Source organism: Meles meles, chromosome X, assembly GCF_922984935.1.
Source record: "Meles meles chromosome X, mMelMel3.1 paternal haplotype, whole genome shotgun sequence".
Lineage (NCBI taxonomy): Eukaryota > Metazoa > Chordata > Mammalia > Carnivora > Mustelidae > Meles > Meles meles.
In genome coordinates this window covers 46,681,790-46,704,638 of record NC_060087.1, presented here as the reverse complement: position 1 = coordinate 46,704,638, position 22,849 = coordinate 46,681,790, and the positions used below count along the sequence as shown (strand labels likewise).

Genomic DNA, 22,849 nt, shown 5'->3' with positions numbered 1-22,849 from the left:
TTGCGAGAGCCAAATGTGTTCATTTTTGCCCTCCTTAGTCCCAGTTTTCTCTCTCCATCGTTCTCTTCCCCACACTCATCCACCCACCCACACAGACACTCCTGAAGACCAGCGGGCATTCACTGAATGTGGCTTCCCTAGGCTAAGCACCAAAAGGAGGAGAGAGAGAGAAAGTCCCTATCTTCAAAGAACTCTCAGCCTTTTCCATCCTGGTTGAGGGAACCAGTCTTAGGAAAAAGTTTAAGAACCAGCAGGATACCGGGTGAATAGGGTAGAATAGCCAGGCTATCCTAGGAAGTAAAAGGAATGAGCCCTACAGCAGACTAGTTAAGAATTACTGGAAAAAAAGTTTTGAAGAGGAGACTCTGATGGTAGGGAAACAATTGAGTAATGTTTGAGATTCTTTGTCACTTTAAAAGATACAGTCATGAGAGTCTTTGACATCCCAGGTCATTTGGATTTGGCTTTGGTGGGTGGTTTTTCATTTGTACTACTTTACCATAGTGAAGCCCTGGACAGTTTAGTGATTGTTTGGTTCTGTCATGTGAGTTTTATTAGAGGCTTACAGTGTTCCATCTGATTCCTCAAAGCTTCTACAACTACTAAGGTCAGCAAATCTCCAGCAAAGATGGGTGATGGGGGCAGCAGCAGTGCAGACTTTAAGATCGTATCCTCTGGCCTCACTGAAAACCAGCTACAGCTCTCTGTGGAGGTGAGTCCAAGCTCTTCTGAATTCCTAAGATTGAGGGAAAAAAGGTGGATGGGAATAGATAAAGTTTTGGTACTCAAGTTGAGGCTTACCCTTTTTCTTTCCCCCAGGTGTTGACATCCCACTCGTGTTCTGAAGAAGGTCTAGAGGATGCAGCAAATGTGTTACTGCAACTCTCTCGGGGGGACCCTGCGACCCGGGACACTGTTCTCAAGCTGCTACTGAATGGAGCTCGCCATCTGGGTTATACTCTTTGTAAACAGATAGGTAATAACTGGAGTAAGGCATCTTGTCTTTCTGAAGCTTTCCACTGAGGGGTCACCTCTTTATGGAAGCCTTCCCTGAATCTCCAGGTTGAATCAAACTCCTCTGTGCTTCTGTAGCACAGCCCCGTCCTCTCCTCTGTTGCAGCACTGATAATACTGGGTTGTCATCTGTTACCCTCTACTTATTTGTTCAGGGAGAACAGGGCTGGGCTTCTCGCTACATTCCCAGTGCCTGGCACATGCGCTGTAATCAGTGCTTAGTAAAGGAAAATGAGTACGTGTAGGACCAGCAGTGCTCTTTTGCTTCTCCATTCTGGGTACTTATAAGAGCCCTATGATGAGCCTGCTAAGGCAGCTTCCCACCTCAGAGATACACCTGCACTTCACTTGGGCTCAAGAATTGAGAGTCCAAGTGGTAGATATCCTCTGCCTTTGTGCAGTTGTGAGGGTACAGAAGTTCTAAAAACACTTGTAAATTGTCTAGTTTCAGTCTCCCTTCCTGGTGTTAAATCAAGAAGAAAACTAAAACCCAGGGTGATAAACCGATTGAACTGAGGAGTAAAGCCAGATTTTCTTTAAGCATAGAGAGTCTTTTTGCTCTCTCCCACCCCCAACCCAATCATGGATCTCCCTAGATCTCAGCTACCTACTTAGTTATCTCCTTCTCACAAGTGTGCCTGGAGCTGAGGTGATAATGGGTATTGGTTAAACTGTATGACCCAGAGTATTTGTTACATGAGAACTATAAGGTTCTTCTAGAAGGAATTTGGCCAGTCTCTGACTTTCCTTGAGTCCTACCATTCAATACCCATGGGCCAGGCAGTGTCCCACCTACTCTACTGCCATTATCTCCTAATATTCAAAACTGCCTTGTGAGGTTAGTCAGTGTTAGTCTCGTTATCAAGATAGATTAGTGAACTTGGAGAGGAGTTTAAGCAATTTGCTTGAGATCACCTCAGAAACCGATACTTTTTCCCCTCTGCACTGAGCTGCATTTTGCGTAGATTGAACAGATTCCTGAGGCAGAGTATGTTGGTAGTCTCCGAATGGCTGATCCATGAACATACATAGTAAGGTGAATAGCAGAATTCCTGTTCACTCCAGATTCTCTGCAGCTGAGCAAAGAAGATAGCCTGGGCAGGTTTCTTGGAAAAGTTTGGCTTTCAGCTGCTTCACTAGGGGAGTCTCTGAACACTTGCTGGCTCCTCTGCCTGACCAGGTACCCTTCTGGCTGAGTTACGGGAATACAACCTAGAACAGCAGCGACGAGCCCAGTGTGAGACCCTCTCTCCTGATGGCCTGCCTGAGGAGCAGCCACAGACCACCAAGCTAAAAGGCAAAATGCAGAGCAGGTGGGTGGTTGCCACCCATTTGGCTGTGGGGCTGGAATCTGGGGTATTCTAAAAGGTGGCTCTTGCTGGTTTCCTGGTGTTGGTGTTGTTGTTGTTGTTGTTGTTGTTGTTGTTGTTGTTTCCCCTCTTTGGGCAGATTTTCTTATCCGTCCTATACATGCTTTACCTTATTTTTTCCCACTTCTGGGATTTCCTTCTGAGATTCTTTAACCCTCTGGTTGACACCAAAAAGCCCTGCTTGCTCTGGATGTTTATGCTTTGATGCTGTCAGTATACGCAAGCCACCTCTACACCATCCAGGTTTGACATGGCTGAGAATGTGGTAATTGTGGCATCTCAGAAGCGACCTCTGGGTGGCCGGGAGCTCCAGCTGCCTTCTATGTCCATGTTGACATCCAAGACGTCTACCCAGAAGTTCTTCTTGAGGGTACTGCAGGTCATCATCCAGCTCCGGGACGACACACGCCGAGCTAACAAGAAAGCCAAGCAGACAGGCAGGCTAGGTATGAAACTGGAGTGTCCAGTTGAGGGGCAGGGTTGGTGGTGGCAAACTCAGAGTCCCTGGAGGGCAGGACTTAATGTCATGTTTCCATCCTGCTTAACCTTTTCAAAAAAGGAAGTGATGATCCTTTCCTAGGCTGTTGATGGCTGCGTTCTATATGTCACTCAAGCTGTCTGCATAGGAAATTCATTAGGGCAAGTGAGAATTAAGGGAGAGTGGAAGTCCGGCAAAGAAACTGGGGGCAGCTCTTTTGTTGAGCAAGATTTAAGGCACTGAGTGTGTCTCCTTTCTGCTTCTTTGATCACTCCTGACTAAAACATTGCAGCCATTTTGCCTCAGCTGTGGCCTGCCAAATCCTACCTCTTTTCCTCCTGTCCCACAGAACCCTCTCCACCTGCCACTATCCATCTGCCTAGCACCATGTCCCCTGCCCTTACTTGTAATGGTAGTTCTTAGTGCCTGGTGAAGAGCACTCTGAAGCTGCCTGAGCTGAAGCTCAAAGACTTCAGCAAGATGCCCTGTGGCAGCCCAGGAGATGGGAAAGAGAATATTGGGCATTCCCTCTTTTCTACTTTTTATATCTTGCCTTTTTTTTTTTTTTTCTTTCTCCCAGGTTCTTCCGGTTTAGGCTCAGCTAGCAGCATCCAGGCAGCTGTTCGGCAGCTGGAGGCTGAGGCTGATGCCATTATACAAATGGTACGTGAGGGTCAAAGGGCGCGGAGACAGCAACAAGCAGCAACGGTTAGCATGATGCCTGTGGCCCCTCATTCATTTGTCTCTCTCCCCTTCCCCACCACATTATCAGTGGGGTTTCACTGCCCTTACCTTGTATGCTTTCGCATTAAGTTTGCTGTATGAATGCTTCTGGACAACAGGGTTACTTTCTGTTGGTGTTTTCTCTACTGTTTGTTCATTGTTTTGGATTGATGTGATTTAAAGCTTGGCCATCATACCCCACTCCCAGCTATCCAGTCAACAGTGGCGCTTTTGCAAACTGCATAATGCTTAGTGTCTGGGTTCTGAGGGGGTGTGGGATAAAGGTTTTTCAGGGTTCTGAGGGGGTGTGGGATAAAGGTTTTTCAGTCTCATGGAATAATACAAGTACATCAGGAATCCTGCCCTTGAAATGCCCCCAGGCTTGGTATATATCCCATGCAGCCTCCTCTAGGCTATGGCTGGTCCATCTACCCTGGCCTCTGCTTCTGTTATCCATACTCTCTTGGTACCATGGCCCCTAGGCACTTAGGCACTTTTAGGAAGAAACCTTCAGGTTCCTAGATAGCCAACTCATTGTTGGGATCCCAGCACAGAGTGGCTATGGGAAAAGCCTAGCATCATGTCTGTATGCTGTGGCACTCTCATTGTTTTCCTGTCCTTGCAACATGCAAGTCACCTTCCCAAGATCCGGGAAATAAAGGTATCCTGAGGCCTGGTTTTTCTTTGCATATTACTACTATTAACACAGTATGATTTCATTGAGCATGCTGAGAACATCGTAGAATTTGAGGGCTGTGACTCCCAACACAGTAGAAAGGGAAAACAACTATTATTCTGGAGTATTTTCTGCACCATCTTTCCCATACCCAAGAGGACAGATGTTGGCTTTATGAATACTCCCACCCATCAAAGGTTGTCCCTTATTTCTCCTTTTCTGAGCAAACAGAAACAGAGAGCCAAACCTACAGTGTGCTCACCTGAGTTTTTATATATATATACATATATATATGTATATATATGTAATCTGTTCTCAGAAGAAGTCTTCAGGTCTGGTGTCTAACTAGACATAACTAACTGGACATAGGTCTGGAGTACAGTGGAGGCAGTGCAAGCATCCAGGGAGCTTTTTGGAAAAGTTTGCTAGCTCAGGGTGGAGGAGCAAAAGAGGTGGGAAGGCCATTCTTTTGTTCTAGAAAGCTACAGAGTTTTTTGACCAGATAAAGGAAGCTTTATCTTCTAAGCTTTCCAAACTTATGATGTATGAGAATGGGTAGAGCCAGCCTCTAGCCTCTCCCTGAGGAAAGCAGAGTTGCACCCTTTTATGTGACTTTGTCTCCCTTTTATCCAGTCGGAGTCAAGCCAGTCGGAGGCCTCTGTCCGGAGGGAGGAGTCACCCATGGATGTGGACCAGCCATCTCCCAGTGCTCAGGATACTCAGTCCATTGGTCAGTACTACTTCCTGTTTCCAGTACAGCAGAAGAGAAAGCCAGTCTTCATGGAATGTCCACTGCATCCCCTGTTCTCTGTATACATAAGCTCAGTGTTTTCCAGTTTGTTCCAGTGAACGCTGGCTTTTGTAAATGTTAATAGGCATTTACCAACCAAGATCACTAACTGTCACCACCGCACCCTTTCTAGAGATTCATAGGATACACTATAATTCCTGTAGTAAAGAAACTGTGATGTGATAATGTTAGACATGGAGACAGCATATGTTTGAGTTGTGGCTCTGCCATTTACTAGCTCTGGGACATGAAGCAAACCTCTCTTAACTTCAGTTTCCTTGTTTAAAATAGGGATGTTCATAGTTAAAATTGAACAAGTTAACACACACCCATATATATAGCACTTAAAACAGAACCTGGCACATGGTGGGTGCTATTAGTAGCAGCATTTCTCAAAGTTAATTAACTTTGTACGTAGAATACTTTCCGATGCCCTCTTAACACATTTCTGTGGGATAGGGTTGTCACAGGACATCCGTTTTTGAAATTCATTAAATCATTTAATAATCCATAGATTGTTTGAGAGCTAATGAGGCAGTGAGTATAACAGCTCTGTCTATAGTAGTCACTGGCCACATGTGCCTGTTGAGCACTTAAAATGTGGCTTCTGCAGCTGTGGAACCAAAGTTTTTATTGTATTAATTGTATTTGATTTAAATTTAAATGTCATCCAGTGTAGGACTGGAGCTTGCTTTCAGATGTTGCTCAGTATTACTTAGTAACCAGTGGGCCAGTCTGTTTGATCGGGCATTGGATATCTGGATTAATGGCCTGCACATTTGGTCTGGGAAAATGCACATTTGGTCTGGGAAAAAGCTAAATGAAGGAAAAACCTCAAAGCTTTCTGTCTCTCCTTTCTGTGGCCTGTAGGCTCAGATGGAACCCCACAAGGGGAGAAGGAAAAGGAAGAGAGGCCACCTGAGTTACCCCTGCTCAGTGAGCAGCTGAGCTTGGATGAGCTGTGGGACATGCTGGGAGAATGTTTAAAGGAACTGGAGGAATCCCATGACCAGCATGCGGTGCTAGGTGAGTTGTGGCCTGGTCCCAACCTGCTGATCTGCTCTCGGGCCCTTTCTGCCCGCTTAATTTTCTCCCTTCCATATCACCCCTCATTCTCTCTCTCTCTCTCAATGTCTCTGTAATGAGAATTCAAAGGAGAGGTGTTTTTTCTCTCACTTCAGTATCCGGAAAAAAGATTTGCTCTTAGTAGCTGTATCGCTGTATCTTTTCACTTTTTAGACCAGGGGAATCTTTGTAACTAGTTGACTTTTTTTCTTTTTTTTCTTTTTTCTTTTTTTTTTTTTTTTTAAGTTTCAGGGAAGCTCAGACTTCCTCTATGGCTTCATTTTTCTTTGCTACCATTGTATTTCTCCTATAAGTTCTCATTATTTTTTCTTATATTGTGCCTCTGTAATTTGATTATGAAGAAAAAGAGGTTTGTATGTTGAAGTTTCTAAAGTGAAATGTCATTTCCCTATCATTCCTATCCCCAGTGTTACAGCCTGCCGTCGAGGCCTTCTTTCTGGTCCATGCCACAGAGCGGGAGAGCAAGCCTCCTGTTAGAGACACCCGTGAGAGCCAGCTGGCACACATCAAGGACGAGCCGCCTCCACTCTCCCCTGCCCCCCTAACCCCAGCTACTCCTTCCTCCCTTGACCCATTCTTCTCCAGGGAGCCCTCGTCTATGCACATCTCCTCAAGCCTGCCCCCTGACACGCAGAAGTTCCTTCGCTTTGCAGGTACAGGGAACTCTTAGGCCCATAAAAGAAGGCTTCATTTTTTACAGGGTCACTTCATACACTTTATTCTTAGCTGTTTTCGTAGGGGAGAGGTGGTGAGAGTGCATGTGTGAATAAGTGTGTGGTGGGGGGAGGAGAGAGAGGGAGAGAATGAAGCTAGTGATGTAGGGCCTGAGTTTGAAAGCCCTTTTATGCCGCATGGTCTTTTTCCCTGAAACACAGAGTTGCTGTCTAGTTGGCAGTAATGTAGTCTTCTGGGAGTCAAGATGCGCTGATTCTTGGTGTCCTTCCTCCCCTCAGAGACTCACCGCACTGTGTTAAACCAGATCCTACGGCAGTCCACCACCCACCTTGCTGATGGGCCTTTTGCTGTCCTGGTAGACTACATTCGTGTCCTCGACTTTGATGTCAAGCGCAAGTATGTGTCCTGGAGCCTGTGGGATGGAAACTTTTCAAATGGTATCTCCCTTCCCAGAAAGGGGCCAAAATTCCTCCTGAAGGAGTGTTTTCAGGGAAAAGAAGTTTCCCTTGGTGGCAGCCCTTGGAATGGTTCTAGGCAGGAGGGAGGACGTTCATCTATGCCACTGACCATCATCATACCTAAATATTCCCTCGCCTTCTCCATTTCTGTCTCCATTCTTCATCAGAGAAATGCAGTCCTTTGTTTAATCACATGACTTCTAAAGTTCCATTCCAGTCTTTGGGGTCATACAGGAGGTGTGGGTAACCACAGTACACTTACAGCAGGGCTCAGGGGCAGCGGGGGCTCCACAGCACTCCCGTCATCCTTACCCTTCTCTTCTTTTCTGGCACCTACATGTGCTACCTGCTTGTTGCAGATACTCTGTGACACAATTTCTGTGGGACTTTATGCAGTAGAGATGGGAAAATTTGGTGTTGGTAATGAATGACCCACCTCTCCCAACTACTGGGTACTTTTCACCTTCCCCTGGGGAAGAGATGTTTGGAAGATGGGAGAAGCATCATTATAGGTCTTCATTCTAATCAAGCAAACAGAAACTTGGTCTGCCACACCCAATCCTGTATTCCTTCCTTCCCTACCTCCCAAGATATTTTCGCCAAGAGCTGGAACGTTTGGATGAGGGACTCCGGAAAGAAGACATGGCCGTGCATGTCCGCCGTGATCATGTGTTTGAAGACTCCTATCGTGAACTGCACCGGAAATCCCCTGAAGAAATGAAGAATCGATTGTAAGAGCCAAGAATGAGAAAAGACAGGATGGGAGGGTGGAGGATCTTCCCACGTGGTAGTGAAGGCTTACTCCAGTGCCAGATGTGCAGGGGAACTCCAGAGGAATTCCAGATAGGAACCTGGTATAGAAAATCTCACTGAGCTGTCTCCTCTCACCTCAGCCTGGTCTCATGAGACTGGCCTTCTACTAGCTAGCTGGACCTTGGGCTGAGCTACCCACCAATTCCCAGAGAGAAGAGTCTTTGGCATTTACAAATGCCAAATAGACCTGATGACTTCGCAGAGAGTTTTCTATTATACTAGAAATGGGAAGCCTGCTGAGCAAATGCTATCCAGGCTTGGGGGAGACCACACTTGCATGAGTGGCCCCTCACCAAATTGGTAATCACTCACTGGTAACTCTGAAGCTGCCTAGAGGAGATCAGCAGTTTATAATAATGATACATGTCATGGAAGCCAGTGAGATGATAGACCTGTTGGCGTAGTTTAATGCTCCTGAGCTCAGGAACCTGATTCCTCCTCTCCCTCGCGGCATGGGCTCACCATCCATGTTACCACATAGGAAGTCAGGCTTCTGAGACAGACTGGGCCCAGCTCCTCCACCACCAAATCCTTACAGACATCAGACTGAGCTCAGGCCTCTCTGACACCACTTGACGACAACTCTCCCTGCTTTCCCTAAGTGAGGCCCTCATTTAAGCCTCTGCACCTTTCCTGTTGCTGTTTTCTGGAATATTGATAAGCTTTTATTGATAATTCAGGATATCTTTTCTATATTTTGTCCCAGATCCCCACCCTTCCTCTGGGCTTTCCTGGCACTCTGCATTCACCTCTGTTCTCTGATCCTGTACTCCCCAGCCACTGCTTCACTCACTCACTCACTCACTCGGGTCATGCTACATAAATGAATGGATTTGTGCTGGGCTTTCTGCACATCTGTTTCTGGTCTCTTATGCAGGTATATAGTGTTTGAAGGAGAAGAAGGGCAGGATGCTGGAGGGCTCCTGCGGGAGTGGTATATGATCATCTCTCGGGAGATGTTTAACCCTATGTATGCCTTGTTCCGTACCTCACCCGGTGATCGGGTCACCTACACCATCAACCCATCTTCCCACTGCAACCCCAACCACCTCAGCTACTTCAAGTTTGTTGGACGCATTGTGGCCAAAGCTGTATATGACAACCGCCTCCTGGAGTGCTATTTTACTCGGTCCTTCTACAAACACATCTTGGGCAAGTCTGTCAGGTGAGGAATGTGGCACAGGATCCACATTCTCACTTGCCAGGTCCTTTTCTTGTGTCCCACCCCTGTACTTCCTCTCCTCCACCCTAACCTATGACTCTTAATTGTATTTTTCTAGATACACAGATATGGAGAGTGAAGATTACCACTTCTACCAGGGCCTGGTTTATCTGCTGGAAAATGATGTCTCCACACTAGGTTATGACCTCACCTTCAGCACTGAGGTAGGTCAAGAAATCTTGACCACAGCACATCCTATCTATCCAGGAAACCCACTGGGGGACCACCCTTGAACTGGCACTGGATAAAGTCTCACGCCCCATTCCCCATCTAGCAGTGAGCAGTGGGTATTTGCATGAGACATCACAAACAGAAAAACCAGGATTTTGTAAAACAATCCAAGGTGTTTCCTAGTTTCCTTTTTATTTTTTAAAAAAAAGAACTGTTCAGTACAGTATTCTTCATTCCCAAAAGTAGTTCGTTATAACAGATTTAAGTGAAAAACAGTAATTTTTAAGGTTACTCTTCCTCCAAATTGTTTTTCGTAAAGATCGTGCTGTGTCGTTAATGCATGTTAACCATGGCTTTTCCCTATTACAAAGTTATGCGCTCATGATAAAGGACACTTTTTTATGACCTAGCTTCGTCTTTCTGCCCAGGACATGTCAAAGAGTTCAAGTAATCCTAGGTATCTATAAAAATCCCATCCTAGACCAAGCCTGACATGAATGATTGGTATTTTGGGTGTTCTAGGTCCAAGAGTTTGGAGTCTGTGAAGTTCGTGACCTCAAACCCAATGGGGCCAACATCTTGGTAACAGAAGAGAATAAGAAGGAATATGTACACCTGGTGTGCCAGATGAGGATGACAGGTAGGGGAAATGTCCCTTAGACTCCTTATTGTTCATATGGAAGAGGTCAGGCCTTAGTCATTTCACAGATACTATTTTTTCTCTTGCCCTGCCTGGCACAAAGAGTCTACAAACATCTGACCAAAAAATACTTCCCTTCATCCACCTCCATTCAAGGGCCAGAAGCAGTGTTAGGTGAAACAGGCAAACCATTCAGCATCCTAGTTACAGTAGAGCCAGACTGAGGATCTCTGACCTCTTAACAGTTGGGTGGGTTTAGACGCGTCATGGCTTGTTGGTTCTCTCCCCAGGAGCCATCCGTAAACAGCTGGCAGCTTTCTTAGAAGGCTTCTATGAAATCATTCCAAAGCGCCTCATTTCTATCTTCACTGAGCAGGAGTTAGAGCTCCTCATATCAGGACTGCCCACAATTGACATTGATGATTTGAAATCCAACACTGAATACCACAAGTACCAGTCCAACTCTATTCAGGTGAGCTGCTGCTGGCATCCTTTCCCATGTCCCTAAGCAGTGCTAGTTGGTATGACACCACACAATTCAGCACTGTTAGGGGGCAAGGGGATATAGGTGACAACTTACTTATACCTAACTCTTCATCCTTCCAATACGTGTTTTCAGAGGCTGTTCTTGCCCATCTTAGGGAATGAAAGAACTGAAGCCCATTTCACAGAATGGACTTGCCTAAGATTTAAGATTCCACCCCCCTCACACTGGCTTCTTGTGTCCTTTCCCACAGATCCAGTGGTTCTGGAGAGCATTGCGTTCTTTCGACCAAGCTGACCGTGCCAAGTTCCTTCAGTTTGTCACGGGTACTTCCAAGGTGCCCTTGCAAGGCTTTGCTGCCCTTGAAGGCATGAATGGCATTCAGAAGTTTCAGATCCATCGAGATGACAGGTCCACAGATCGCCTGCCTTCAGCTCACACATGGTAAGAGGAAGGGGTTGTTCTTTTAGCATTCAGACTGAGCTTGCCTATTTGTTGCTTCTAGACCCCTAACCAAGGGCAGGAACCCCAATCTGGCCCCAGCTATGCTAGACCTGGGGTAGTGCATAATTTGGTAGTTTTGTGGAAAAGGTGACGTTTGAGATAAGAAGCTAGCCCAGATTCACATTGAGGCTGGGGAGACATTGTGGGTGAGCACTGCCACATGAGAGCACAGTGTACTCCAGGGCTCAGCTGGAGCAAGGAGTTGGAGGGAACAGAATGCTTAAAGATGTTGATTAGCAGAGGTTGGATCACCAGTGACCCCAAATGCCTCTTTGGAGCTTGCACATTAACCCATAAGTGAGACTATGGTGTTTAAGGACAGGGTCAGGTTTATGTTTTAGGAGCCTGATGGGGGCAGTAGTGGGGCCAGATTAGAGGAGGGAAGACAAGAGGCCTAGGACAAGATTTCAAGTTTACAAGAGAGGAAGTTTCTATCAGGGAGGAGAGGTCAGTGAGCACCATGGGAACATAGGGATTTGGCTGTCTTTTGTCACAAACTGATATTTTTTCTTTCTCTAGTTTTAATCAGCTGGACCTACCTGCGTATGAGAGCTTTGAGAAGCTTCGCCACATGCTACTATTGGCCATCCAGGAGTGCTCTGAAGGCTTTGGGCTGGCCTAATAAGGCCCCACCCACCACTGTGGGGTTTTTCTACCATTGTTGGACCTGGGAATTGGGGGGAAAGAAAAACAAAAAAGAACCAGAAAGAAAATGTCAAAAACCAATAAATGAAATCCACCAACTCACCATGTGTGTGTCCCAGCTTCCCCATCTTCCCCAGCACATACCCATTCCCCCTCTCCTGCTCATTCTCTCTCCCTCTCTCCCTCTTCCTCACCTCCTCCTCCCTGTTCCATGCCGTCCATGATCCCCAGCCCATGTGTTAAAAAGGCACTAGCCTTTGCAGGGACCTATTTGTCCCAACTGTTTGAACAGTGTGCTCCTCAGATTCTGTGTTCAGAAGGATTTGCTGCATTGAGACTTGAAACCTTTGGATAGGGGAAAAATTATATATATATATATTTTTTTGTTCTGTTTGCATTTCTTAATTTGTGCTTGGAATGTGTTGATGTGCACAGCTAATGATTCAATGCAAGACAAGATTGGCGTCTGTGTTGTGGAGGTTTCAAATAAAGAGCACTCTTCATAACTCACTTTTCACAACGGAGTTTTTTTCAAATTTAAAAGAAACAACTCTTGAACACGTGCTAGACATCTAGAGAAAAGATGCAAATGGACTCTCCAGAAAACCATCTTTGCCACCACCACTATTGCATCTTCCTTCTTCAAAGTCGGTTTCCCCATTGTCAGGAGAGATCAGCAACCGCCAGGAATTGAGGGGAGCCTGTTTTTTAGAATGGGATCTGCACTTGAGGGCAGTGATGGTGTTACAATTTGCAGCCAAGGACAAAGCATCACCTTGCTTAAGGGGAACAAACCAGCAAGTTGTAAGAAACATTCTGAGAACTCAACCCAACCGACAATTCTATTTGATGAGCCTTTATAACAGCCTCAAGTGTAGGGCTCAGTTTAGAATATTTATTTCATTTAATGTTTTAGGTTTTCTAACAAATTTCAGTAAGCAATCAAGTAATTGGACTAGCTCTCCAGAACAATCTTCCCATCCATTTTGGTTTTGTTTCGTCATCTGCCAATCTGTTCACAGATCACCCAGTAGTCTCTTGGTTTTTAACTCCATCCAGCAGTTAAAGCTGATCCAAGGACTTTGATGGTTCCAGCTTTCAAAGAAAATAATAAAGGTTTAGTTAGAAAAATAACCCCAAGTGATGCTTGCTTTGTGTGTTTTTTCTCATTTTCTGAGGCTCTGTTTTGTAAAGATTTTCTCCTTAACCTAACCCCTTCCCTCCTTGGTCCTGATGCAAATGGCTGCTGGACATTTTCTCCCTTTTTTAAAATATCCACACTTGCCTGTGCCTCATTCTGCTGAAAACTGAGAAAACAGATGATCTAACTCTGTCCCTGCTATTGAATTTCTAGTCAAGGGGGAAGGAAACTGAGTAGTTCCGTGACAGATGGAGGGAAGGTGTCCCTAGCTTCCCAGAGCAGAAGTCCTTGACCTAACCTGGAAGGTTGTGGAAGGCTTTCCATTGTCAGGCACTCATGAGTTGAATCCTGGCTGGGAGTTAAGGAGGGGAGGGTAATCTAGATCAAGGTAGTAGGAGTCCAGCTGATGGTACAGCTTGAGCAAAGGTTGGTGGCCTGAGATGAGGCTGGGAGTCCAGCAGAGCTTTGAAATGAATAAGCAGAAATACAGTGGCATTGATAAGCTTAAGAATGGATTCCTCGAAAAAACAAACCTCTAACGAAGTTCGGGAGGCATAGGGTTTAGGAGTTGCGTGTGGAAGCTGGGAGCACAGATGGAATAACCCTGAAGAAAACTGAATCTAATTCAGTGGCATACTACAAATATTTAACGTGTCTAAGCATGACTTGCCTTTGGGATGTGTGTATGGTGTAATATTAATCACCTCAATGTCAGTCAAATAAGAAAAATCCTGTCAATTGATGCAAGGTATTTGCTAACAATTATTACTGGTAACTTAAAGACACTACCTTGCTTGGTAAGGTTGGCTCAGACCAACAGCCAACATCACACAGGAAGCATAAGGTGGCCAATTACTGCTAGTGACACTCATATGTCTGTTCTAATCACTTCAGTAAAGCAGAAAATAAGGTACAACTACTGAGGAGAAACTGCTAGCCAGAGAGAACCAAAAGTTACTAGCACTTAAAACAGGCCAGCAAGAGGACTGGTTATAATGAAAAAAAAAAAACAAAAAACATGCAGACATTGTCCCAACAAGTGTGAATAAATATTACAATGGAATCCTGTGTAGCAGTAAAAATGTGTATCAACATGCATAATCTCAAAGATAAGTATGAGACCTGCTTAAAAGTCACAAAACAGTACTATATAGCATGTATGTACCAATCGTATGAAAAACTGTCCATATGTATGAAGAGTGAAAATCCATGCATGAGTATGACAGAGTACTGCACAATGTTCAGGATAAGCTGTGGGAGACAAGCAGATGCAGTTTGGAAGAAGTAACCACACAGAGCTTCAACTACCTTGGTAATGTTTATTTCTTAGGTTGGGTGGTGCTAGACACATGGGTGTTTCTTATAATGCTGTATACTATGATACTTTATAACATGACATTTCATTATAAATCTTTGAGATACATGACTTACTAAATTTCACAATGAATTTGAGGTAGGTAGCAAGGGAATCAATAACAGGCCTAATTCTACATGAAGGCTGCTTGCATGACATGATTGAACATGTCTCTTTTTGCCCTCAAGTAATTCCCTCCACTGATCTGTCTGTGAGTTAATGATTACCATGGGTTACCTCCTTATTAAAATAGTCCTTTTTTTCTTATTAGAGTGACCATGTAATTCATCATCCAAAGTTGGAAAATTTAAGAAAAAGGGTACTATTAATAATCATGCTGGGCCATAGGGGCAAACTGAATAAACTGGAATGTATGGTTCTTTAGGATATGTGTCTGTCTAGGCTGGAGAAACAATTATCACCCCTAATCAAAATTCCATTGAGCACTTACCATGGACTGACAATACTGAGAAGGCTCTGTGTGAAGGGAAGGAGGCGGGTGTTAGGAAACTACGGGGGCAATGGGTACACAGAGACTTAGCAGGCAGGGGTAGCAAGATTAAACGTGTTCTCAAATACAAGCAATAACCAGTTAGAAAATGAACAGGAAATAGATTCTCTTCACAACAGTAACAAAATACCAAAGAATAGCTGTAAGAAGGAGTGTTTAGGACTCGTGAAAGAAAAATGACAAAACTCATGAGAAGCATAAAAGAGACAAATAAATGAGATGTACATTTGCATAAAAATGCAAGTATAGCTGGCTTTGAGACTGTGGGGGACAAACTGACATGCTAAACAAGATGGGAGTTGAAATAGACCTGACAGAATGGCCTTAGCGGTGAATATTCAACATGTTGTGGTCTGTAAAGAAAAAATGAGGCACCAAGAGTTAGTTGTGGAAAGAATAGTTTTGTCAATGTTAAGGTTAGGAAACTTGCCTGAGTATTGGGAGGGTTAAAAAACATGAATTTATAAAATTTTAAATTTACAAAATATAAATATAAATTTTGCCCTGCACTTCACACGAAATAAATTCAAGAGTGAAAACATGAACTGATGTTTTAAAACACAAAATGAAGATATGGGCAAATAATAACTGATCTGGGATATAGAAAACCTAAGGCTAAAATCTACACAGACATCATAATGGAATATATATCATAATGATACATTTGACTACTAAAATGTTGGCAACACCGTGAACATAATTAAAAAACAATGACAATTCCAGGGGGAAAAATGTCTCTAGCAGGCAATGGGTTAATACTTTATATGTATATACATATATTTTTTAAATATATATATTTTTTAAATTTATGAATCACTAAGAAACAAGCTCCCCAACAGAAAAACATGCAAGGATATGAAAAGATGATTCACAAAAGAAGAAATATAAATGAACAATAAGTATATAAAAATGCTTACCTCTGTGATAATTATTACCTCTGTAATAATCAAAAATCCATTAAAGCCCAGTGAAGGGGCGCCTGGCTGGCTCAGTGGGTTAAAGTCTCTGCTTTCAGCTCAGGTCATGGTCTCAGGGTCCTCGGATCGAGCCCCGCATCGGGGTCTCTGCTCAACGGGGATCCCGCTTCCCCCTCTCTCTGCCTGCCTCTCTGCCTACTTGTGATCTCTGTCAAATAAATAAATAAATCTTTAAAAAAAAAAAAGCCCAGTGGAAACCACTTACCGAATTGAAATATATGATGGTTACCAGAGGGAAGGTGTGGGGATAGTTTAAACAGGTGATGGGGATTAAGGAGTGCACTTGTGATGAGAACCAGGTGATGTACGGAATTTTGAATCACTATACTGTACACCTAAAATTAATATAACACCTAAATATAATATAACTAATATAACACCTAAAACTAATACAACTAACTGGGATTAATATAAAAACTTAAAATATACATTTTAAGTTCACATGTGTGTGAACACAGGTATCAGAGAATGTGAAGAAATAGCCACTGCTGAGAAATTGGCACCACTTTTCTGATGTGTAGTTTTGTAACGTCTATCGAGAAAGAGAAAAGCAGACGCTGACTTCTGGGAGTTAGCCTAGCATTCAGTTAGGCTTTGGTGTTCTGTTGAACATAAGCAATTTCACAGAATATCAACATCAGAGAAGGTCATTCTGTAACTGTGGTGGATTAAGACAAAATTGAGACCACCTCAAAATCATGTCTGAACACAGACAAAACATCAGGACACTGTCTAAACCACAGAAATTAACTGAACATCCCCTATCCTGATTAATGAGTGGCTGCTTTTTTTTTAAACCAGTTATAGCTTTAGCCTCTTTCTAATCTGTTCTCGCTATAGGGAGGATGTGTTAGCATACCCCGTCATAAAATTACCCCCACTTCTTGATAGTATTCAATCTAGAGTAAAACTTCACTTTGAATTGTCCCCAAATCACTTAACAAGCCCAAATCCTATGATACAACTTTTCTTTTACTGCAATACCCCACAGTCCCCCATGCTGTGTGTTCCCCCTCACTGCCAACTTTCTCGACTCAGGGCAGGTTCATGCTCCTGATCTTTGGTTGCTGGGACACTGACACTATGAGGAACTATACACAGTAAGGTGCCAACTGGCCTGAATCCTATATTCCTGTTAATGCTTTTTACTATTTATAAATTCAGATGGATGGAAACTGGCAGCCCAAACTCTTTGGCTTGCAGACAACAACCTGGTATATGTATGAGGATGTGTGTGGGTGTGTGTTAATATGAATGGTCTGAGGTGGACATATTTTCACAGGTCCCACAGTCTCTACCACTCCTTATTACACTCATATCGTCCGGCTTTGTTCATTGAATGAACATTTGTTGAACATGTACTGTGTCAGGCTAGGAAGGCACGGGTGAACACATCAGACATAAATTCCTGCCACCATGAAGCTGACATTTTCCTGGGGGAAGGCAGACAATAAATATGTCAGGGAGTGAGTGACATATTTTCTTTTCTGAAGAAGAATACACAGAAAAAGAGATTTGAAGGGGAGGTTATTTTAACTGGGGGTGGTCAAAGGAAGGCCTCTCTGAAAAGATCATATTTAAGCTTAGAAGATGGGCTTGGAAGAAGTGACGGTATAAGCCATCAGAGGATCTTAAGGAATAGTGTCCCAGGCAGAAGGAACAGCTAGTGTAAAGGCTCCAAAGTGGGAATTCGCATGGCATCCAGAAGGAGGACTAGTGTGGTTCTAGAGAGGTAGGTGATGGGAAGCGTCCTTGGTTGTTGAGGTCAGAGAGATAAACAGGAGTCAGATCTCGGGCTTTTACTCTGAGTAAGGTAGGAACTACCAAAGGGCATTGCACAGAAGAGATGGGACACAGACCTCTCTACTGCTTGTGAAGAGTAGGTGGGAGGGGCCAGCAGGGAGTCCCAGGAAGCCTAAGGAGGCTGCCGAGGCCCTCTTTTCAGGCAGTTCATAAGTTACCAGCGGGCACTTTGAAAAGAGTCCTTAATAGATTTACTGTAGGCTTGGGTGAAACAAAGCATTGTTAAAGGGAAAGGGGGACTGAGGGCCTAAGATGAGCCAGAGCCTCCTCTGGATGATGATGATGATGATGATGATGGTGATGATGATTTCCTTGTCTGTTTTTCACCCTGGGCGAGTATTTCTACAACTGAAAATAAATATCCTATTTCTAGTGGGCACGCCCTGCTCCCTCCCCTCCCAGACGCAAGCCTTAGGAGCTAGAGGCATCCAGTCCCGCCTGGCACGCCCACTGCAGAGAAGCCTCGCCAAGCTCCTCTTGGTTTGTCGGGAACTTCCCGGGTTTTAGTGCTGAAAGTCCCACCTCCCCGGCAAACTAGAAAGGTTGGGCACCGTCCCCGGGTTGGTCACCCTCCCCAAGCCGACTGGCTCCTCAGCCGCTGAGGGAGAAGGCTGGGGGGCAAGCCCCGCCCCCGCGCTGGGTCTCCAGCCAATGGCAGAACGGGACGTGGAGCCCGGGCTTGCTCTTCCCGGCAACCCCGGGCCTCCCTGAAACGGCTCAGCCTGAGGCCCCACCCCAGAACGGCCTCCCCGCTCCCCTTCCCGGAAAATCAGTGGTTTTGACTCTGGGTTTGTGTCACTGGACAAGCTAGGGCAGGAGGCATTGTTCTCTTTGGGGGAGATTGTGTGCAGTCCTACTGCAAGTGATCAGATGACTATGTGCATTGCTGACTGTGCATAACCGAATGGGTTTGTGGGGGTTGTCTGTGCGTCTGTGGTTCCAGAAGTGGGTGTGTGACTGTGTCACGCCGTGTGGCCCGGATCTGCTGCCTTGAGTTATGGTGATTGTGTTGTTAAATAACGAAAACTAACTGAATAAATTTTAAAGATCTTATTGGCCTTATTAATCCATTCATGAATCGGACAGCATCCCATCTTGCAATTAGAAGGGGGCTCTAAAGGGCTACAGAAAGGGAAAGGTTCTTTGAAATCAGGACAAGAAGGTCATAAAGAGAAAAAGGGATTATCTGGGGTGAGGTGACATCCTTTGTGGGAAAAGGGGTCTTATTAAGTGGATTACCTCATTTTCCTCTTGCGGATAGAGAGGAAGGACCCAAATGTGACAGATTAATTTATTAGTGCTGACCAGAAAATTCCTGACTGGCTGGTTAAGAGTACATGTCTGGAGGAGGCTGAAACTACAATCAGGTTTGGGATTAAACCCAAGCTTGGAGACTTGATCTCACATAACTGACCCATGTGGGACCTGTGATTTTCTTTTTTTTTTTTTTCTTTTTTTTTTAAAGATTTTATTTATTCATTTGACAGAGAGAGATCACAAGTAGGCAGGGAGGCAGGCAGAGAGAGAGGCAGAGAGAGAGGAGGAAGCAGGCTTCCTGCGGAGCAGAGAGCCCGATGCGGGGCTCGATTCCAGGACCCTGAGATCATGACCTGAGCCGAAGGCAGCGGCTTAATCCACTGAGCCACCCAGGCGCCCCTGTGATTTTCTTTTTAATAATTCCCCCCCTTTTGATCAGACTCTTGTCTTAATTTAGAGATGTGATCAAAATTTAAGGCATTAGCACTACTCCCAGCTACCACTCTAAAGGTCTCGCCATTTTTCTTGCTCTTTTTGTGTGGTATCCACAGGTCTTAACCTTTGTGATATTCACAAGTCATGGTTTCAGGGTCACAATCTTTAAGTTGCTCATTCTCTTAGTTCCTTTTCTGACACTCCAGTCCTAGGGAGATCGTTTGCTTGGTGGTGAGCAGCTACTAACACACATTTACAGCTCTTGAAAGAATACAATGCAACAGGGAGATTATGGTGATTATAATGACCAGAATAATTTCCAGTGTTTGGAATGCACTTTGGAGCGATGGTCCCCAAGCTGCAAACCAATCAAAATCAAAGAAGTCAAAAAAGATCCTGCTGAAGGAGTCTCCTATATAAGCTGAGTGCCTTGCTCAGCAATCTTAGTTAATTGTTTCAACTTCCCCAGAAGTGTTAATCCAAGTTCAGCAGGTGGTGTTGGCCATAGCACAATCATCTCCTTACTCAGCTAAAAGATATTCAAGGCCTATCCTTATTATTAAGAACTACTTTGGCCAGAGAGTCTACAGATCTTTCGGGGGTGACAATTGTCTTAGCAACAGAATTTGCAATACCTTCAAGACTTAAGGAGGGGTTTGTGATCATATCTTCATTTACATTTATTCCTAGCCAGGGAAGTGGGGCCCTGGTTCAGTGAATTCTGAGTCATGAGAGGCTCCTGGGAAGTCCTTTCTAACTCAATGATGTAAATACAGGGGAGACCAATGAGGTGTCTTAGTTCCTTTGGGGAAAATTAGGAGCACCTGTAGATAACCTAAAAAGCATTGCCAGGTTATGTGCGGGCCATCTAGGCATTCACAGACCTATAGAGAATGAAACAGACAAAGACAAACCCTGTCAGGACACAGACCATTCCATTAGGTTGGTCCTGTTAATACACAGGGATTGCTGCACTTATTCATTCAAGCCAGTGGTCAGTCAGGTTTTCAGGGCATATGGGAACAGAATCCCTGAGCCTGAAATAGTCCTTCTAAATGCTTAGCAAAGATGGGCACTGCTGGGGAGATCTCACTGAGTAGGGGGCAGATCTGATCTAGATAATCATGGGACTGTGGGAGTGCAAATGGACTAAGATTTATGTAGGTAGTTTTGTTGAATTGGGTATGTACAGTTATAATTAGAGAGATGTAAAAACAAGGCACTGGGTGTTCTGGCCATAAGAGCTGAGCTCAGTAAGAGACTTCTAAGGGTGGAGAGCGGTCGATTGTAGTTGAAGGGACATTAGGAGGAGAAATTGGTCACAGGGAGGATGAGGGGGTCTCTAACATCATGGGTAGATTGCTATGTTGGATGACAAATACAGCAATCTGAAAGGCTTCCCTCCTCTTAGCAATGACCTAGGAGATACAGGGAAAGGCATTATGTGTCCAGGCCAATGCTAATAAAGGAAAGGGAATAAAGGAAAGGAAAGGAAAGGGAATAAAGGAGAAAGGGCTTCATGTTTTAAGGATGAAGTCTTGATCTGATGTCTCTCTCTCTCTTATTTTTCTTTTTTTGCTTGTTTGTTTGCTTGTTTTTCCTTATTTTTCGATTTGATATCTTGAGCAGGAGCAGTCTACCCCAATGTCAGCTGCTTCTCTTTCTTGTCCGTTTGAACTGGAGGCCTCCAGTGTCTGCCCAGGATTAGCTGTCAGGTGGAGCTGTGAGATGTGTACCCAAAGCTCAATGCCTTCTAGTTCTGCAGCAGTGCCAGTGGTCAGGAGCACTTAGTAAGGGCCTTTCCAGTGAGGCTGAGCAGCTGTCTTACTCTGAGGTCTTAGTCTGATGACAGTTCCAGATTACCCAGTCACAATGCTGTAGACTGTGACTAATAGGATCCTTTGAATTGGAATATGAGAAAGCTTCCTGAACCTGTTGATAGGCTTGAACATAAGACATTAAGAACTTACAGTAGCTGATCATACTCATTTGAGCTAAGGGACCAGCAGAAGGTTTGTGTCAACAGACATTGGTCTACTGGTGACTAGCTCATATGGAGTGAGTTTATGATTTCCAAAGGGGGTGCTACAAAGAGTCAGCAAGACCAAAGATGGTATACGTAAGGCCAAGGGAGTCTGCTAGTTCCAGCAAGTTTAGAGATTTTAAGTTTGAGGATCTCATTAGTTCTCCCGACCTTGCCTGATGATTGAGGGCGATAGGACAGTGATAATTCCAAGAGGTTTGTGGGGTTCTGTGTTAAAGCTTTATGGTTGGCCCAACAAAGTGGGGACCTCCATCACTGGAGATCATGGAAAGTATAACCCAAGTGGAAAGTGCATTTAACAGTTTCTTTGCCACTGTGAGGATATCAGCCCTGTGGCCAGGGAACACTTCAGTCCATTTGGAAAACATACATACAGTAACAAGAACATATTGATACCTCATACTAAGTGACTGTTGAATGACATCCAGCTGCAGGTGTTCAAAGGGTCCAGAGGAAGGGAACAAAAATACTTTTTCCAAGATTATGAACCTGACAAATCAGACATTGGTAGTAAACTGTTTTTGCAATTTCACAGAAATCTCCCCGCTGGTGTCTATTTATGATTTGAATCATCTCAAATGCACCACAGTAGGTGAAGGAATGTAAAAACTGAAAAATGGGGTTTGCCAGGGAGCCAGGAAGAACCATGTAGCCATCTGGGGTTTCCCATAGATCTGACTGTTCATTTCATTTACAACCATTGTTTGCCCATCTTAAATTCTTTGCTTCTGACTGCTGCCATGTTGTAAGGAAATCAGGATGACAAAAAAAGTCTGGCATGGAGGGCACGCCTGGTAAGAGTCTGGCAGAAGCAGCATGGACTGAAATTGCCTTTGCATGGGAGTCAGCCAGGGCATTCCCCTGATACTCAGGTTCAGTCCTTTTAGTGTGAGCCTCCATTTTAACGACAGCAATTTCAGAAAGTAGCAAATATCAGTAAGAAGTTCATTTACTTGCTATCTGTTTTTGATTGGGGTCCCAGAGGATATAAGAGAACTCCTTTGTTTCCATAGCATTCCCAAATCATGGACAACCCCAAGGAAATTTCTGGCCATCAGTACAAATACTAACAGTTTGTCCTGATGACTGGCAAGCTCTGGCAAGGGCACAGAGCTCTGCCCGTTGGGCTGATTTCGCTTGTGGAAGCCTTCCCATTTTGAGTAGTTCATATTGGATAGCAATAGTATAACCAGCCTGGAGATTGCCTTGTTCATGTCTACAGTATGACCTGTCACAAACAAGATTAAAACAGGATGAGTTAAAGGGGTGCCTCATGAGTCAGGGCGCAGTGTCGTGAAATGGGATGTTACCTCCTCATCGCCATGGGGCTCACCTTCATTGTGCAGGGGTGGTAATGTTGCAGGATTAAGGATGTTTCGGTGTTTTAAGCTGTAGATGAGGTAGTGAAAGCAGAAGGTTTGTCCGCTGGCAGAGAAGATGGTTTAGTCAATTCAGAGTTAAGAAAACTTTGGACACAATGAGGAGTTTGTAAACAGACACTATTTTCTAGAGTTAGATCTGCGGAGGCTTCTATTAACTTTGCATCTGCGGCTATAGCCTTAAGACTGGGATAGTAAA

At 44.4% G+C, this 22,849-nt stretch overlaps 1 protein-coding gene across 11 annotated transcripts in view; it reads left to right on the top strand.

Moving 5' to 3' along the window:
• HUWE1 (HECT, UBA and WWE domain containing E3 ubiquitin protein ligase 1) overlaps window positions 1-11,851 on the top strand; it is a 169,879-nt gene extending 158,028 nt beyond the window's left edge. For 10 of the 11 annotated variants that reach the window (XM_045994667.1, XM_045994670.1, XM_045994676.1 and 7 more), the window contains 16 exons: window positions 591-712; window positions 820-976; window positions 2,195-2,327; window positions 2,628-2,830; window positions 3,443-3,570; window positions 4,895-4,991; window positions 5,922-6,077; window positions 6,545-6,790; window positions 7,091-7,208; window positions 7,861-8,001; window positions 8,961-9,248; window positions 9,364-9,469; window positions 9,999-10,116; window positions 10,407-10,588; window positions 10,854-11,044; window positions 11,624-11,851. In XM_045994667.1, coding sequence (XP_045850623.1) covers window positions 591-712; window positions 820-976; window positions 2,195-2,327; window positions 2,628-2,830; window positions 3,443-3,570; window positions 4,895-4,991; window positions 5,922-6,077; window positions 6,545-6,790; window positions 7,091-7,208; window positions 7,861-8,001; window positions 8,961-9,248; window positions 9,364-9,469; window positions 9,999-10,116; window positions 10,407-10,588; window positions 10,854-11,044; window positions 11,624-11,726 — 2,489 coding nt within the window. In that variant the 3' untranslated portion in view covers window positions 11,727-11,851. The remainder of the gene's footprint in view (window positions 1-590; window positions 713-819; window positions 977-2,194; window positions 2,328-2,627; window positions 2,831-3,442; window positions 3,571-4,894; window positions 4,992-5,921; window positions 6,078-6,544; window positions 6,791-7,090; window positions 7,209-7,860; window positions 8,002-8,960; window positions 9,249-9,363; window positions 9,470-9,998; window positions 10,117-10,406; window positions 10,589-10,853; window positions 11,045-11,623) is intronic. The other variant, XM_045994674.1, reaches the window with a different exon arrangement.
• The last annotated feature ends 10,998 nt before the right edge of the window (window positions 11,852-22,849 follow it).